General features: G+C 36.1%; 1 protein-coding gene across 1 annotated transcript; it reads left to right on the forward strand.

Moving 5' to 3' along the window:
• The first annotated feature begins 10843 nt into the window (after positions 1 to 10843).
• LOC117341848 (sodium-coupled monocarboxylate transporter 2-like) lies at positions 10844 to 15290 on the forward strand. The gene is made up of 7 exons (XM_033903709.1): positions 10844 to 10952; positions 11369 to 11439; positions 11997 to 12083; positions 12533 to 12741; positions 14332 to 14432; positions 14601 to 14719; positions 15006 to 15290. The coding sequence occupies exons 1-7, from the start codon at positions 10844 to 10846 to the stop codon at positions 15123 to 15125; spliced, it is 816 nt and encodes a 271-aa protein (XP_033759600.1). The 3' UTR covers positions 15126 to 15290.
• The last annotated feature ends 700 nt before the right edge of the window (positions 15291 to 15990 follow it).

The raw sequence follows: 15990 nt of genomic DNA on the forward strand, positions 1-15990 counted from the left end.
GCATGTCGATAGCAAATATTGCAAAATTAGGTCACTGTGACCTACGTTTTCAGTTTCTGCAAATGTCACACATTAGCTATGGTTATTGACTCCAGTGCAAAAGTCAATTTCTTCCGAAATAACATCCCTGTGATGTAAACAGCTGGCGCGTAAGAAGAGAGTTCCGCACTCATTAACGATTCTCGGATTAGCTACTGTAGATACATTTGACTAGTCAAAAGTGTCAAATGTTCTCTCCTTCTACAATACTAACTAGTATCAAATAATATGTCTGTTTTTAGACACCGCTCTTTATCGCCTTCTTTACATGATCATAATTCATTTTCACGTTTCTCATTAAAGTCTTTTGAATCCACGACACCTTATCATACAGACTTTTTAAAATTAATCTAACGGCCACCTGCGTTCTATTGCATAATCGAACGAAACACGTGCACGTATGACACTTTCCTATTCTCTGGTAACTCCTTAATGATGCTTTCCGTCCCTCTGTCACGTGTTGAACATGTCTATAATTATACATAAACATACACAAACGTCTCGTGACACCTTACTATATATATCATATTTATATGATGCGGTTTCTGTATTTTCGAGAATAGACGAAACGTTCCATGCACACAAATCATACAGCATAGACTAATTTCTTCGGGTGCAATTAACTCATCATTCAGTTTAGATTAAAAATATTTAAGTTCAAGATTAAACTGGTAAAGAATGCAACAATCGTTTTCTTGTTTTTAATAGTTCGTGATTATTCTTTGTCGGAGATGTAGTATATTGTTATTGAGACGCCAAGAAATAGGCGGAGACACACCATTTCTTTCGCTCATTAAAGTTTAATAGAGGATGGTTTACATCAAAGATCCGGTAGGGTCAGTTAGTAATGCTGTTGGATCAAATTAGATTTTGTTCCTCTTCAAATAATGACAACTTTTGGACTTTAATGCTTTTAGCTCAATTTTCCATGCATAGCGAGAGAACAGATTTTTTACACATCTTTTACAATTTAACGGTTGCCACTTAATTTACTAATGTTCGCTTCTGTGTAGTCAGTGGTGACCCCTTAATATTTCACTTGATTGGTTTAGATAAATCACGCGAAGCCAATGTTTAGTGTGGTTTTATCACAATACGGTAATTTAAGGACGTTTTATAGTGTTGTCGCACTGAAATACCACACCTGGAGACGGTAGTGTGACACCACTGCTGTTCACATACTGACATCATGCGAACCAGTCCCTACTACCGCTGACGTCATTCTGAATGTAGACGGAATAAAATAATTCTGAAATTGTTTTTTAGCTTTTTTTTCATCCTATCAGCCAGGGTCGATCATTTATTGCTATGGGGCATCATTGCATCGTCCGTCAACCGTAAACTTTTTTTAACAGATTCATGATTAAATTGATGACCGATTTGACCTATGACCTTTGATGACCTATATATATATTGATCTTTTGCATAACTTTACAGTGTTTTAACATATACAAATTAAAAGTACACCATATTTATAACAATTGTTGGCTAATTTGACCTTTGATGACCTATATATTGGTCTTAAGCATACTTCATAGTGCTATGAGATGTATACTTTATTGATATCAACTGATAACTATATTGACCTGTCACATTTGCTGACCCATATACAGGTATATACCTTCCACATAATTTTACAGTGTTATAAGATATACCAATGCGAAGTATACCACATTGATAAAAATAGATGACCAATTCGACCTTTGACCTGGAGTAACCTTATGAAGACCGTGTAAAATATATGCCAATGAAAAGTTTACTACAATGATGTTGGCCCGCGGTGGCCGAGTGGTTAAGCTGTCCCGACACTTTATCACTAGCCCTCGTGAGTCGCGAGTTCACGTTGGACAGTTGACTGGTACTTCGGCTTTCCGCTACCTCCAAAACCTGGCACGTCCTTAAATGACTCTAGCTCTACAGGACGTTAAACAACGTAAACCAAACCAAACATTGATGTATGTGTACCTTGCTAACTAGCCCGAGTTTCCTCTGACCCTGACACCATGTGTGGTGTAGGCTACATCAGACATGGTGTCAGGGTCAGAGGAAACTCGGGCTACGTGTTAACCAATTCGATCTCCAGTGACTTGTATATTGACAATGACCTTATATCTGCTGTGCTATATGTGCAAATTAATTTAAAGAAAAAATAAATAGAAAAAAAAGATTAAATGGCCATAGTGTATATTGCCAGATTTCAAGCACATTCAAAGAAATCTTTTAAAACATTCTAATAAAATTCAAACCTACTTTTACTGTGTCTTGTTTAAGATGTAGAACCATAATTACCGGATCAGTTGAGCGTTTAAGCTTATATTCTTCTTCCTTTTTAGCACATTACGAATCCTGAAAAAGAATGGATGAAAGAGTGTAAACCGGTGGTCGGCATACTTTTTATATGGCCGTCAAACTATGGTATGGCGTTGTCCGTCCGTCGATTCAACGTAAAATGTTGTTTTTCTGGAGATCTACATTTTCCCACAAATCTCTTTGAATTTAAAACTTTATTTGTTTTTTTCATAAGCATGATATATTATTGTATTTCTCTGAATGACAGTTTGATTCGACTTTTTTTTTAAACATTATTTCCCTTTGTATTTGTTCAGTATTTGGTTACTGTTGTTGTCGTTATTATTATTGTTGTTGTTGTTGTTGTTGTTGTTGTTGTTGTTGCTGCTGCTGTTGTTGTTGTTGTTGTTGTTGTTGTTTCTGCTGCTGCAGCATAACAGATATCACACTCCAGTCCTCCTGTGTATATAATATGTTAATGACCGCTGTTCTGTGTTCTGTCACGTCTTAATGGTGAAACAGGTGTTGCGATAACAGTGTTGATGTTCTGAATTTAATTTCTAGCATTTACATTTAAAAAAGAAAAAAAAGAACAAATTATTATCTCATCGACAGAGAGTGAAACTACAGGTAAGTTACTTTCTTGTTGTTGTCATTAATTCTATATTCCATGGCGGTCTCTTCCACTATCTCTAAAAAGAGGAAACTAGAGGAAAGTTCAAGATTCAAGATTCATTTATTTCTTATCCAACCTAATGGTATAGGGATAATGCAAAATCATATATAATATACGTATATTTGTGTGTTCAAAACACCATATATTGTAGGTTTTTTTATTGGGAGAACAGACTTTGTCATCAATACATTTGATAAACTAACATAAATTTCTGAGCTTTCTTATACGTGAACAGTTCATAACAGCATATTTCCAAATATCAACTCTTTCACCGTAGTATTTACCAAGTAGATTTCGTCTTTGTATATTAAATTCTGGACATTCTAAACTATAATGAAATGCATTCCCAAATTTATTATCTATATTTTCCTACCTGGCATTTTCAATTGGTAATCAGAAAAATCTTATCGTGTAGGAACCAAAGATTTGTTATAATCCAGTATTGATTAAATTCAGCGAAAAGAACCCGTATGTGTGTTGCATGCGTGCTCTGAGAGACGGATAATTGCTGCCAAGGAACGGATATGATTTCTTCGTGGTCGTCTATTAAGGGGGCGATGGAGAGCTCAGGAATAAGTCAAGCTGTATCCCACTAGGTACGGCTGTATAATTAAGATCCATTTAAAAAGGCATCTCCCTGTCATAAGCCTGGTAAATCTAACTAAACAGCTACAGTCAACCTAACTACGGCTTGTACAAAAGACACAATGGATTAGTATCTATCACAAACTGTGAGTTATATAAGTATATCAGAAAGTAACTAAAGTGCATCAAAACAATTAAAGGAACTTCATAATATATTGTATCATAATGAGATGTATTCTAATTAGTCCATATTTCGCTCCCGTTTAATTGAATTGAATTCGAATTACGATTTAATAATTATATCGCGATTCTTCGCTGGTTTTACATCTATATTTATCCTCGGAAAAATTGTTTCAGGATTATACAAAATAAGACTGGTCTTTCATTAAAAATTGAGAGATACAGAATAGCCCGAATGGATTGATGAACTTCACCATACAACTGTTTCATTCTCATAAACGTGACCTGAATAAGGGTACAACTCAATGTAAGATTAGTACCAACACAATATATGATAATTCTTTCTTTTTTTGTATTCTTTCCTTTTTATGACTGCACCATATAACCCAATACTGGAGTACGTATTAAATATGACATTTTGTTGAGATTTTGCTTATAGACCATAATTTTGTGACAGCGTAGATGAGGTCATGAAGTTATTAGTTGCGAAGGAATTTCACTTAAGCATACAGATACAAATGTTGGGTAAATTTTCAAAAATCGTCACAAATATCATCTCCCCATATTACAAAATTAAAACACTGAATTCTGACAGTGAAAGTCATTTTACTTTAGTTGTGACCATGTCCCATAAGGACTTGAACTTTATGTGACCAATTATGTCGAAGGTTATGGGATCTATCCAGAGACTATATCAAGTTATCTCATTTTTGATGTCTTCTGCTTTACTTTGTGATTGAATGATTTATATGAAAAAGTTATAATATTTGTGAAAAAGATATTCAAGTTTGATTGTCTTCATTTGCAGAACTAAGCATGGGCTTTTTCAAATGGGAGGACTACGTCATCTTCTCCGTGACGCTTGTTGTGACAATGGGATTGGGCTTGTACTTCTCACGAAAAAGAGGCAAACGCTCCACATCCGAATATCTGCGAGGTGACGGAAATATGTCGTCATTTCCGGTGGCAGTATCATTGATGGTTTCCTACGAGTCTGGTATAATGATGTTAGGAGTTCCGGCGGAAGTGTATATGTATGGAATGCAGTGGTACCTGTCATACGTGGGCTATTTCCTTGGAGATCTAGTGATCATAAAAGCGTTACTTCCTTCAATAAAACGATTGAAATTCATCAGTATCTACGAGGTATGTATGCCAATTCAGTTCATTAATGAATCCATACAATTCAGTGACAAACACTAAAAAGAAAATGTAAATCATTTTGATTTCTGTAATGCAATTTTTTCTATATATTCTTTTCCAACGCTTACTTTGGTATACCTGTCTGTGATATTTTTAAAGCGTTTCGAGCGTCAATCCAGGGGAAGAAGATGTATAGGGTATCAGCTCACAGATCGAGATCTCTGATCGAGATCACAGTATAGAAAAAAACACTGTCTTTTCAGCCCTTGCCTGATTTTCTGTTTTAAAGTTGGCGGTATTAACCCGTTTTCAGCAAGGGTGTGTGATTGAACGTCATGTTCAGATAGAAAATAATTTTCAGTGAAATGGCACAAGGGGAAACGTCTTTGTGTGGTCAAGTTGAAGACATGATTTTAGCTTACGCCAATCCATAATTGAACAACTAATTAAACGAAGATGTGTTTCAAAGAGATCTGGTAAAAAGGATATGATAAGATATATATAAGTACTATCAAATAGGCAGACGCTGCTAAGGTCCTAAAACTATACACAATGAAACCAAATTTAATTACATCTGGTTTTGATTTAATTTTTCTTACGGCATTCATAACGATTTTTTGCAAGGCATTGAGCTTGCTTGCAAAAGTACGAGCTACGTCCTTGTTACAGAAAAACGCAGTAAACGAATGATGGGACCACATATTATATTTTTATAGTACTATCACATTGAAACGCCTAACATGGACAGGGTAAAATCACCTACCATGGTTACGTTATACAGACAACCGCCTAATACCATTCCGAAAATTAGCGCTTGAAATAAAGGATTGTAAAAAGAAACACAGGATATCAATGAAGAGAAAAATTCTCTTATTTCTCGACCTAGTCAAAAGTTCTTTCCTCATTTGTAGCATTATTTATTTCCAACAAAACATCCATTGTTTACAGTACCTTGAGAAGCGTTACGAATCCCATGCTATCAGGATGTTCGCTACGATTTTAGGTCTGTGTTATATGGTACGTATCAATTGATTTATTACATAGGCAAATTCTACTTGTGAAAAGTAAATGCAAGTTCATTAAATTGTGGGGCATAGGTTGTTGATGTTTGTGCGTGGCCCACCCTGCTGAATCGTGTTTTCCTTCTGATTTTTACCAAACTATATAATACAAGTCAGTCGACAGAACATCAATTCAAGATTCCCAGGTTAATATGGGGTTACTATGATAGAGTTTCAGTCATTATTCTACCTTTAATATCATGACAGATGTTAAACAAATAAATCAGCCGTACCAATGCGACTTTTGGTTTATTGTCTATCGAAATTCGGGGATAGTATACTGTGAGTTTTAATAGTTAAATCGTAAATAAACCTAATTAAGATATCTCAATTTTTCCTTTTCGAACCATTAGCTCAACTATCTTGGGACGGTCCTTTATGTTCCGGCCATCACCCTTGGAGAATGGTAAGAATCCAAGCTTGTATGTTTGTTCAATAATGAGATATTGCGCTACAAGAGAGGGCCAGACAGCAGAAAAAAAAGATAAAAAAAGATATTATTTGTTTGTATAAATAACAATAATTAATATTTAACAGTGTTAAATATGTCATTTTTATATTTTGTAGTTACAGATATTCCTATATGGGTCTCCATAGTCGGCCTGATGACAGTTGTGGTTATCTACACATGCTTTGTAAGTATTCGTTTTGACTTCCGCTAATACTTACATACAAACAAATTCTCGTTCATTAACGCGAGAGTCACCAACCTCGACACTCGCTATCGTGTTCTAACGATAAAGGGATATTTATTAGTTAGTTTGAATATATTAGGCCACTTAACTCACAGCAAGTCGATAGATTAAAGCTACAAACGAATGATTAAAGTATCATTTCAATATCACGTCTTTTCAGGTCTAGATATATAATACATGTTCGCGTTCAATAAATAATTGTACATTTTTACGTGTGGTTTGTAGGGGGGATTCCAGGGCGTCATTTGGACTGATGTGTTCCAAGCTTGTCTCATGTTTGGTGGTATATCTGCCGTTATGATCAAGGTATTGTTTCTTCGATGTCCTTTTTAAAAGACATGTTAAAAACAAATAAAAAACAACAACAACAAACAAACAAACAGGCCAAAAGAACAAAAACATAAAACCGAAAAAAACACAACATCTATTTATGATCGAAATCCCAATGTTTGCTATCAGTCATATTTTGTTTTCCTTGCCCTGAACAAATTAAACAAGGTTAAAGCCTCTCTTTGGTTTTTGTTTCAGTTATAAAACTTTATCAAACTAAACTTCATAATTCCCTGTGGATCTTTATTTAATTCCCTTCAAATCTGCCCAGTTACATCAACAATTCATAAGTAAAGTACGTGTATGTAGAAATAGACCGGAAACAAATCCTTTACCGGCCGAGCTACATCACCGGATGATAAATAGAAAATCATGCGTTTGTTTATCAAATATCATGAAATGTCACTACCAAATCATGGTGACTTTTCACGTTTAACTGTATTTTTGGTCTAACTGACACATGTTGTAGATAATGTCGTGATTATTCTCTCTCCTTTTCTTTGCCTTGGGGCAGCAGTCAGTACGTCTGATTGCAGATGATCGCCAGTCCTATATTCTTGAAAACAAACCAGTTTGCACATGCGTGTATGGCATATTTTTAGCAGCTCATTTACATATAGAGAGTGGAGCACAGTATCAGAGAATCCCTGTAATCAATAGATAGTCTCCTGGTTTTATTTGTAATTATGAAGAACTGCGGTATTGATTCTCACATTATATCATCATAAGGGTATATATATATTCTATCATTTAACTTTTTTTCTTTTGTAATTTTATCAAAAGTGCTGTCTTATGAAAAGAGAGAGATGCTTTAAAAGTAATAATATCACCAGGTCCCTAAGTGAGCGCCAATATACTTGTTCTAGAGGTTATTGTATATCAATGTCTCCACTGAGGATATGGAACCTCTGTCTACTTGACTAATAGTAGGAAGCTGCTAGGATTTTAAGTAAACGGCCATTCATTGTCAATAATTCGTTGAAAGGGAACTCTTAAGGCTGGCGGCCTGACGACGACATGGCGAACTGTTGTGGAAAAAGGAAGAGTGAATATGTTCAAGTGAGTGTTTTCTGTGTTCTGTACAAACATACTGTTCTTGTGTATTAAAAAATAATTTTGAATCTGATACACTATAAATGAAATGCAACGTCACAGACAGGCATACGTGCTAAATCGGTTTAAAAAAAAAGATTTTTTTATCTTTTTGTGAAAATATTGCTGCAACGTGCGATGTAGGCAGAGCTGTGTCACATTGTCTGTTTATCAAGCTACACATTTATTGGACCGAGTTCAGTCATAAACTTTAAGAAGCAAATAACCAGTTATAACAATTTTATGTAATACCTTTTAACTAAGATAAAATAGTGATAGGAGGGTGGCATGTAGTGTTACATATCCGTCGCGTTCCGTTCCGTACCGACGTAATGTAACTAGCTAATCTCAGGAACTGCTGATGTGATCCTCACCAAACAGTGTTTCGGGGTGTAAAGTGGCAGCGGGGCATTTATGTCTTATAGAAATTTTCTAGTTTTAGTTTTTGTTATTATTGTCTATACATTACATATCAACTAAGCTATAAAGCCAACAAAGAGTAATTATGATTGAAAACGACATAACGTTGTTGGATATTTGTATACATTACCAAATTTACGTACTTTACGCAATTGCCACTCTCTATAAGTTTGAGCTTCTGACGTTATCTTTTAAATTCGAGTCAGATAATTAAGAATATTTCCATTGTGTTCGGCCTCTATTTGGTATTCAGCATAAGTTTTCAAAAGCGATTAGTTGGGATGCTTTTATCAGTTGTGATTTTTTGCTGTAAATTAGATATATTTCTATACCGTGGTTATCATTTTATGTGAATTTTTGTGAGAAGCAGTGGTGTATGCTTTCATCGATGTAATATCTTTAAAATTAAGTAATATTTTTAATGAATATTTTACTATATGTCCTAATCTAATTATCAGCTGTAAATATTGTTTATAAGTCATTTTTAATGAATATTTAACTATATGACATAATCTAATTGTCAGCTGTAAATATTGTCCTCTTCGTCCGTCTTTATGTATGTACGTATACAGCGCATGAGTTTGTCAGTGTTTTGGCGGCTTCATTCCTTGTGAGATTTTTAATCAAATTTCACACAATCATAAAGGACCATAATATCTCGGACACGTTCAAGTGTCAGGGCTTTGGGTCAAGGTCAAGGTCATGGTTACTATTTTTAGTTGGGCTTGAAGGGGACATGTATTGCTTTAGCAAAATCTATTCTTGTTATATTTGGTAGTTTCGACCCAGATCCAACCAGTTCGCCATTCATTTTGGAGCCTAATATTTGGATGTGCAATCATAGAATTTACAAAACCGTTTCGACAACCAGTATTTCAACGTATTACAGCAACACCTAGTGTCAAATCTGCTCAAAGGTAAGACTTGTTTCCCAAAACCTGATATCTTACGTTTTACCCGTTGGTGTTCAGAGTCTCCAAGGCGAAGAAGGCTTTTTGTCACGAAATCCTTTTCAAGGAAACTCCTGAAGTTCTTTTATTTTGTCAAGACCGTAATCCCTGACAAATTTCGTTCTGTTGAATGGTTGATACTATGATTTCCGGTTCCGAAAATTGACATGCAGAGGCTAGCGCACTCTAGTTGGCACCAGGAACCATGAACAATGCCTCCGCGTTTTAGGTATTGTTATGTTTGTATTCTGACATAACCTAGTCGTATGCCATTTCCACCTTTTGTGCCCAGTGTATATCTCGTAAAAAGCAATTTCATTTGAGTATCACATTTGTTTTTTCGCCCCTGTGATGAACGCTTTGGTTTCTGTTCCCTGGTATTGGCTTAAAAAGGTAATTGAAATGACCCCTAATGACCGTTAAGCTGGCCGATGACAAGTAGCATCCTCCTGAATGACATTTGTATGTTGGCAGGATTACAATAACTAACATTTATTGCCAGCGTTGTTATGGTAGTGTTTGTTTTTCTTTTCTATTTTTAGAATGTTTCTGATGGCAGCGTTTTTATATCTAATGATGTCATTAGTTGTTGCCCTTGAGGGAGCTGTGATGTTTGCGTATTTTGACCACCAGGGGTGTGATCCATTAGTGACAAATCAAGTCACCAACCCGAATCAGGTACTTATATAATATATCATACTTGTTACTGAGTGGTTAACTTGTATGACATTACTCTTGTTTTGACGCAAGAATGTCACATTTGTAGAAGCAAACAAAAACTTTGCATATTTATTTAGTACAGTAGATTGATAACATTCCAAAAAGTGTTTTGATATTATGTACCGTCTTGAATGAAAAACAACTAAGATTACCGCCAAATTAACGAAACCGTAATTGACATGTGATATGCAAACACCGTGAGTATGGAAACCAGGATGCTACTATAAAGAAATCGGACATGAACTATTCAGAAATTGAAATCATCACGATTATCACACAGCTTAGTCCCTGCTGGTTACGTTGTAAGTGAAGATCGAGGTAAGTGGCTGATGTTGAATAATCGGCAGGTAATTGTTTTTATTTGCAGCTGATCGCTAAGATGGTAACTGATATTTTTGCGGACACACCTTGTCTTCCTGGTCTCTTCATGGCATCACTCTTCAGCGCGTCACTGAGGTACACTCCGAAGCACATCTGGAGTTTAATTTATTAGAGTCGCATTTCTTGAATTTTACCATGTACACTTGCGGAATGTTGACGAATTCACTCGACTTTGCATCTAGTCAAATTAATACTGTCTTCAACTTCGTCTTATTGAAGACGTAGTCTAAAATGATTGTATTCTGATGTTTTATTTTTACCTGAACACGCTTGCGCAGTACCATGTCGTCCTTGCTATGTAGCATCTCCGCCATCTTTTGGGAGGATGTTGTCAAACCACACACGAACCCGATGTCGGACAGACGAGCAACATTTATCACGCAATCTTCAGGTAAAACGATAAACACTGTATGTTCGTAACTTTATCAAAATTTGACCTGAAATATTCAGCGTAAGGTCCACGTCATTGTAATCATTACACAATTTAAACCCATCATTAGAAATTGAGAGTGATAACACTATGCTCGACAGAATTGGTCTTACCGTGTCCCATATTCAAACTAAGCGTAGAAATAAAAAGCAGTTTAGAGTTGTAGCCGCGTTGGTGACGTCTATGCTAAGTGTGTCCTAAAAATACTGACATCAGAAAATGCCGCAAACAGATTAAAAAGCATATAACTGGGTCATGAGAAAACTGCTTAATACATCATCAGCTATGACTTTGTGTGCCCCCTCCCCCACCCCCCCACCCCCCCTCCCTCCTCCTCCTTCTCCTCTCTCATTCTCTTTGATCGATTATACTTACAGTGGTACTGTTTGGAGTGTTAAGCATTGCTGTGGCATTTTTGGTGTCCGGTTTGACAGGTCCCATATCTCAGGTGTGTATATGGTTGCATCTGCTTCTCCACCATTCTTCCCCCTCTCATCTTTCGCTACTATAATTTTGAGGTTCAATTGTAACTGCGCATGCATTTTTCTTTCCCGAAACGTTTCTGATAGAATGTAGATATTCGAATAATTACCTTAGCATGAATCATGGGAATTTTTTCTTTTAATAACGATAAATGATAACGTTATCGACAGATTGCAATACCTATCACAATTATTTGCATGAATCAAGACTTAGATCTAATAAGGGGAAAAAATGATTTAACTCAGGCTATAACTGGGTCTTAAAGTCACGATCTTAGGCACGACATTGCCTAGCTAGAGGTACTCGCAGCTGCTGCTGCTGCACCAAGTCGACATCATTACTAAGGATGTCATAGTAATTAGCAGTCCATTACCTTATATGGATATAGCGCAAATGTGTCCATGAGGTGATAAAAAGACTTGGATCACAATATGAATGGACGCATGGAAACAAATTCTACAAATATTACACACGATTACGATAGTAACTGATGATGTTAACTATAATTATATTGATTTTTAGATAATAGACACGACTGAATCAAGCCTTGTAGGAGGAGTATGTGGCGTTTTCATTTTAGGATGGTTGATTCCATGGGCAAATACAACGGTAGGTGACTGTTACTCTTGCTATTACTGCAGCTTGCAACATAAACACACACACTATCACAAACACACAACTGTTGATGAACACTTCGATATGGAGCAATTCTGTTCAGATTTGTGAATTACTACAGATTCCCTAATTCAAACAAATCTAAGGAACTTAACATATTATATAAATACGGGGCAAATATTTCGAAGTTGTCCAAGTCGGACCTTGTTCGCTGGTATCAAATTTTGTAAAACCGCAAAGCATAGCAAAATTAAATTCCTGCGAACATATACAGTACGCAAATAAAAGACGAGAAAGTTTCATTGAATTTTCACTTGAAAAAAAACCCAACTTGTTTATGGTCATTTCTTTTTCATCCAAAAACTATATGTTCTTATTGAGTCGTATCCTTCATGGTTAAGGATTACCTGAATAATAAATGTCGTCTTTATTTCAAACCACAGGGTGCTTTAGTTGGAGGTTTTGTCAGCGTTTTGTTTGTTGGGTGGATATCATTTGGGCAGTACACTTCGTCCGGGGTTCGAGTCGCACCTCAGCTTACTCCAGCCTCTGTTGAACGATGTCAATTCCCGAATTCTACGGATCTGTTTGATGTCCAGACCAATGATACGATGTACCTAGGCGATAACAACATACAGACAGTAGCTGAACCGTACGTAATACAAATATTACAATATAGAGACCATTTGATTATATCCATACAATGTATACTGGGATCAGATTGACTGTCTGAATTTTTATCGCAATTTTCTTAATGTAAATGGGTTAAGTCATCACACTGTAGTTGTTCACCTATGCCTGTTATTAGTTGGATCCGCCTATTTTTTATTACAGTTATGAGTCCTTTTCTATGATTGTCCTCCTACAATTTAAATCCAAACGTCACTGAACTGTTCGGCACACATTGATATCATGCGATTTTAGGTTTTTAGCCCACAATCATCATCTATACGAATCACCCTACGCCGATGGACCGTGGTTCGTCTGTCCGTCCGTAAACAATCCTTAGTACTGGGTGGATATTCCTCTAACGTCGTGTGTAGGTTCCCCTCGGTCTCTAGTTGTGCCAAATTAATTTAGATTTTGATCAGAAAAAACAAAATAAATATTCCTCAGAAAGAAAGATGGGAAATGGAAAAAGATGATCAGTCTGACATAAAACTAATCAAGATCATTCAATTGTGGTCGCCAAGATCCCTCTTGGTTCTCTTGTTAAAAGTTTATTTATTGGAGTTATACCCCTTTCCTGTCTGTATACAGAATATTGTCCCGACAACATATCTTACAGTTTTCAATCAAACCTTTCGAAATCTACAATGTAGTCATCTTACAATGAAGATGTGCACCAGTATCCGGGTGGATTGGGGAGCAGATATTCTTCAGTCATCTCAGAGACAGTTCTGGTTGTTATATGGATTCAAGATTTGATGTCACCAGCACCGGGTTCATGTGTTTGTAAACCCTTAATAAAAATATCAAATGGAAATTAATCACAGTTTTGGATAAATAAGCCACTTTGATTTAATAGAAGCCAACCACCATGTATATTTATGTCAAATGCATGAAATGTCCAGTTCTAAAAATGAAAACGTAGGTAGCAATACCAATTCACAAAGCAAACACCTGTTCGTATGTCTTCTACATGTCTATTTCGCATCTTTGACGATGTTCATCTGTCTCATCCATTTAAGATGATTTTGTGAGCCAATGCAGTTTATCACATACCATTTGAGTCACGAGATTTTGGGTAAATGAACATGTCAATCAGTGTAAGTTCGTTTTATTTAATATAACACTTTTTTTTCTTTTCTTATTTTTCATTTTAATTTAATTGAACATTATTTCCAGTCAAATGCATTCAATGGTCAAATAGATCTGGAAATCTAAATCTCCTATATTAATTCCATGATCTTCGCAGAATGCTTAACAGGATGCTCCAGAATACCGATGACGTCAGGAATGTATACCTGAAACACTGATGTCTATTTCTGATCTCGTAAACAGGCCCCTGTTGGAAAAGCCCAGTCCTTCTTTGATGTACTATACTAGTGTTCTTAGTGTCTGAACTGTGTTCTGATCGCCAAATCAATACATGAAATGAAACCGTCTTATTATCCCCTAGTCAATCGTCAATGCATCAACGGGATAATTCAAATATAGAAACTGATATCAATGTTAAATAAAATTCTCTGTAGTAGTAGCTACAAAGGTAAAATACACCAGAACAGTGTGATCATTACAGACATGGACTGGACTTGTTGTATTCCTTGTCCTATAAATGGCTCGGGGCTGTTGGGATCGTAATTGTAATCGTTGTTGGTTCCCTGGTCAGCCGTCTACAAGGTAAGGATAAGCAATATTCATTTTATTAACCAGACAGGAGAATGGCCCTGGCCATCAGTTAGATTTCAATTCTTTCGTTCCCTCTTTCTTCCCCTCTTTCTTTCCCTGACTAGTAAGATTATACATCGTTGATTTATCATTTTATAATTTCATAAATGACCTTGAAAGCCCCTAGGCCTGTCGACCCATCGCTGGTCGTGCCGATATGTGATCTTCTCTGTTGCTGTATCCCTTCTTTCATCCGGAAACGACTAGGTTTTGGAGTGAACCATACACATAATGATGACGTAAGCGTTCTATGTTCCCGTTATGCATACATTGTAATAAGTTTGATAAAAAGTCAGTAGACAAGCTAATTGAAGTGGGTAGCTATCTTTATCATCTATGTCGTAATCGTGTTTTTTTCTGTTTTCGTTTGTTTGTTGTTTGTTTTTTTGTTTAGAAAATAAAATGAAGCTATTTACTGTTGCATACACCTTACAAGTTTGCGTAATGTTACATTAGGGAACATTGAACAGAAAGAAATCATTACTGATATGTTACTGATATCGTTCTTTTCTGTCCACGTTTTAGAGAACTAGTGAAAAAGCTGAGGGTGAAAGTCCGGATGAAAAAACGAGCCCATCGCACACATTAATGCCTTTGATGACCAATGATGAACCATTACAGGCGCTTAACGGATCGGGGATTTAGACTTTTCGCGTTTTTGTATTCAATTCATTGTCTCTTACTGACTTCTATCTTAACATTGCACCGGTGACGCTCGTAGATGTCGCGTATCTAATGTACAATTCTTTCTAAACGGATATAAAGAGATTTTGATTGAAATGTAAAAATATGTATTAAAACAATACTGGTTGCACCCCAAGGAAAGAGTTATAAGAGTATTTCTTCAAGTCCCGCGTGAAACTGTTATGTACAAACATATTGTCACATTCAATTTAGAAGACCGACCACACAGAAGCATTTAAGTGTCATTATTTTAATTTCACTTCAAGGACGTATTTCATTATCAGTATAGACAAACTTTTCAGAGATATTTTTTTTCCAAATAATAACACACATGTTATTACGTTTGATAAAAAGTAGCAGATAATACCGATATATTTACGAGACAGGGGAAATCTAACTCGAAATTGATATAATGAGGGCATACGAAGAAAATAGTGATGTTCATGGCGACCTTTGAAAGAATATGAAGACCAGGAAAGGTCAGTGTCATTGGCTTCATCTAAGGGGAGAATGTTTGACCTCCGGGAACCGCTCGGAAAGAAACTGTATCCTGATTGGTTTGTGTGTGTGTGTGTGTGTGTGTGTGTGTGTGTTGAAATCCTATATGATCATCATATAACATCAGCTGTGGATGCCACCATAGACAATCGTCGTCATTTGACTCTGGCTGTTGGTGCCTACCTAGACAACGTTGCCATATGACCCTAGCAGTTGGTGCCTACAATACATCCGTTCTCATATGAATAATAATTTACTAATGCAAAATACTACGTACCGTCAACCCTCCATGAACAAAATATACCACAACGTCAACACACAAGAAAAC

This window comes from Pecten maximus, chromosome 14 (genome assembly GCF_902652985.1).
Source record: "Pecten maximus chromosome 14, xPecMax1.1, whole genome shotgun sequence".
NCBI lineage: Eukaryota > Metazoa > Mollusca > Bivalvia > Pectinida > Pectinidae > Pecten > Pecten maximus.

Excerpts from the sequence above, each read along its gene's own strand:
- LOC117341848 (XM_033903709.1), top strand. The coding sequence starts at position 10,844 with ATGTCGTCCTTGCTATGTAGCATCTCCGCCATCTTTTGGGAGGATGTT. Across the intron at positions 10,953-11,368 it reads ATTTATCACGCAATCTTCAG|TGGTACTGTTTGGAGTGTTA; the intron begins GTAAAACGATAA and ends TTATACTTACAG. Across the intron at positions 12,742-14,331 it reads ATACAGACAGTAGCTGAACC|ACATGGACTGGACTTGTTGT; the intron begins GTACGTAATACA and ends TGATCATTACAG.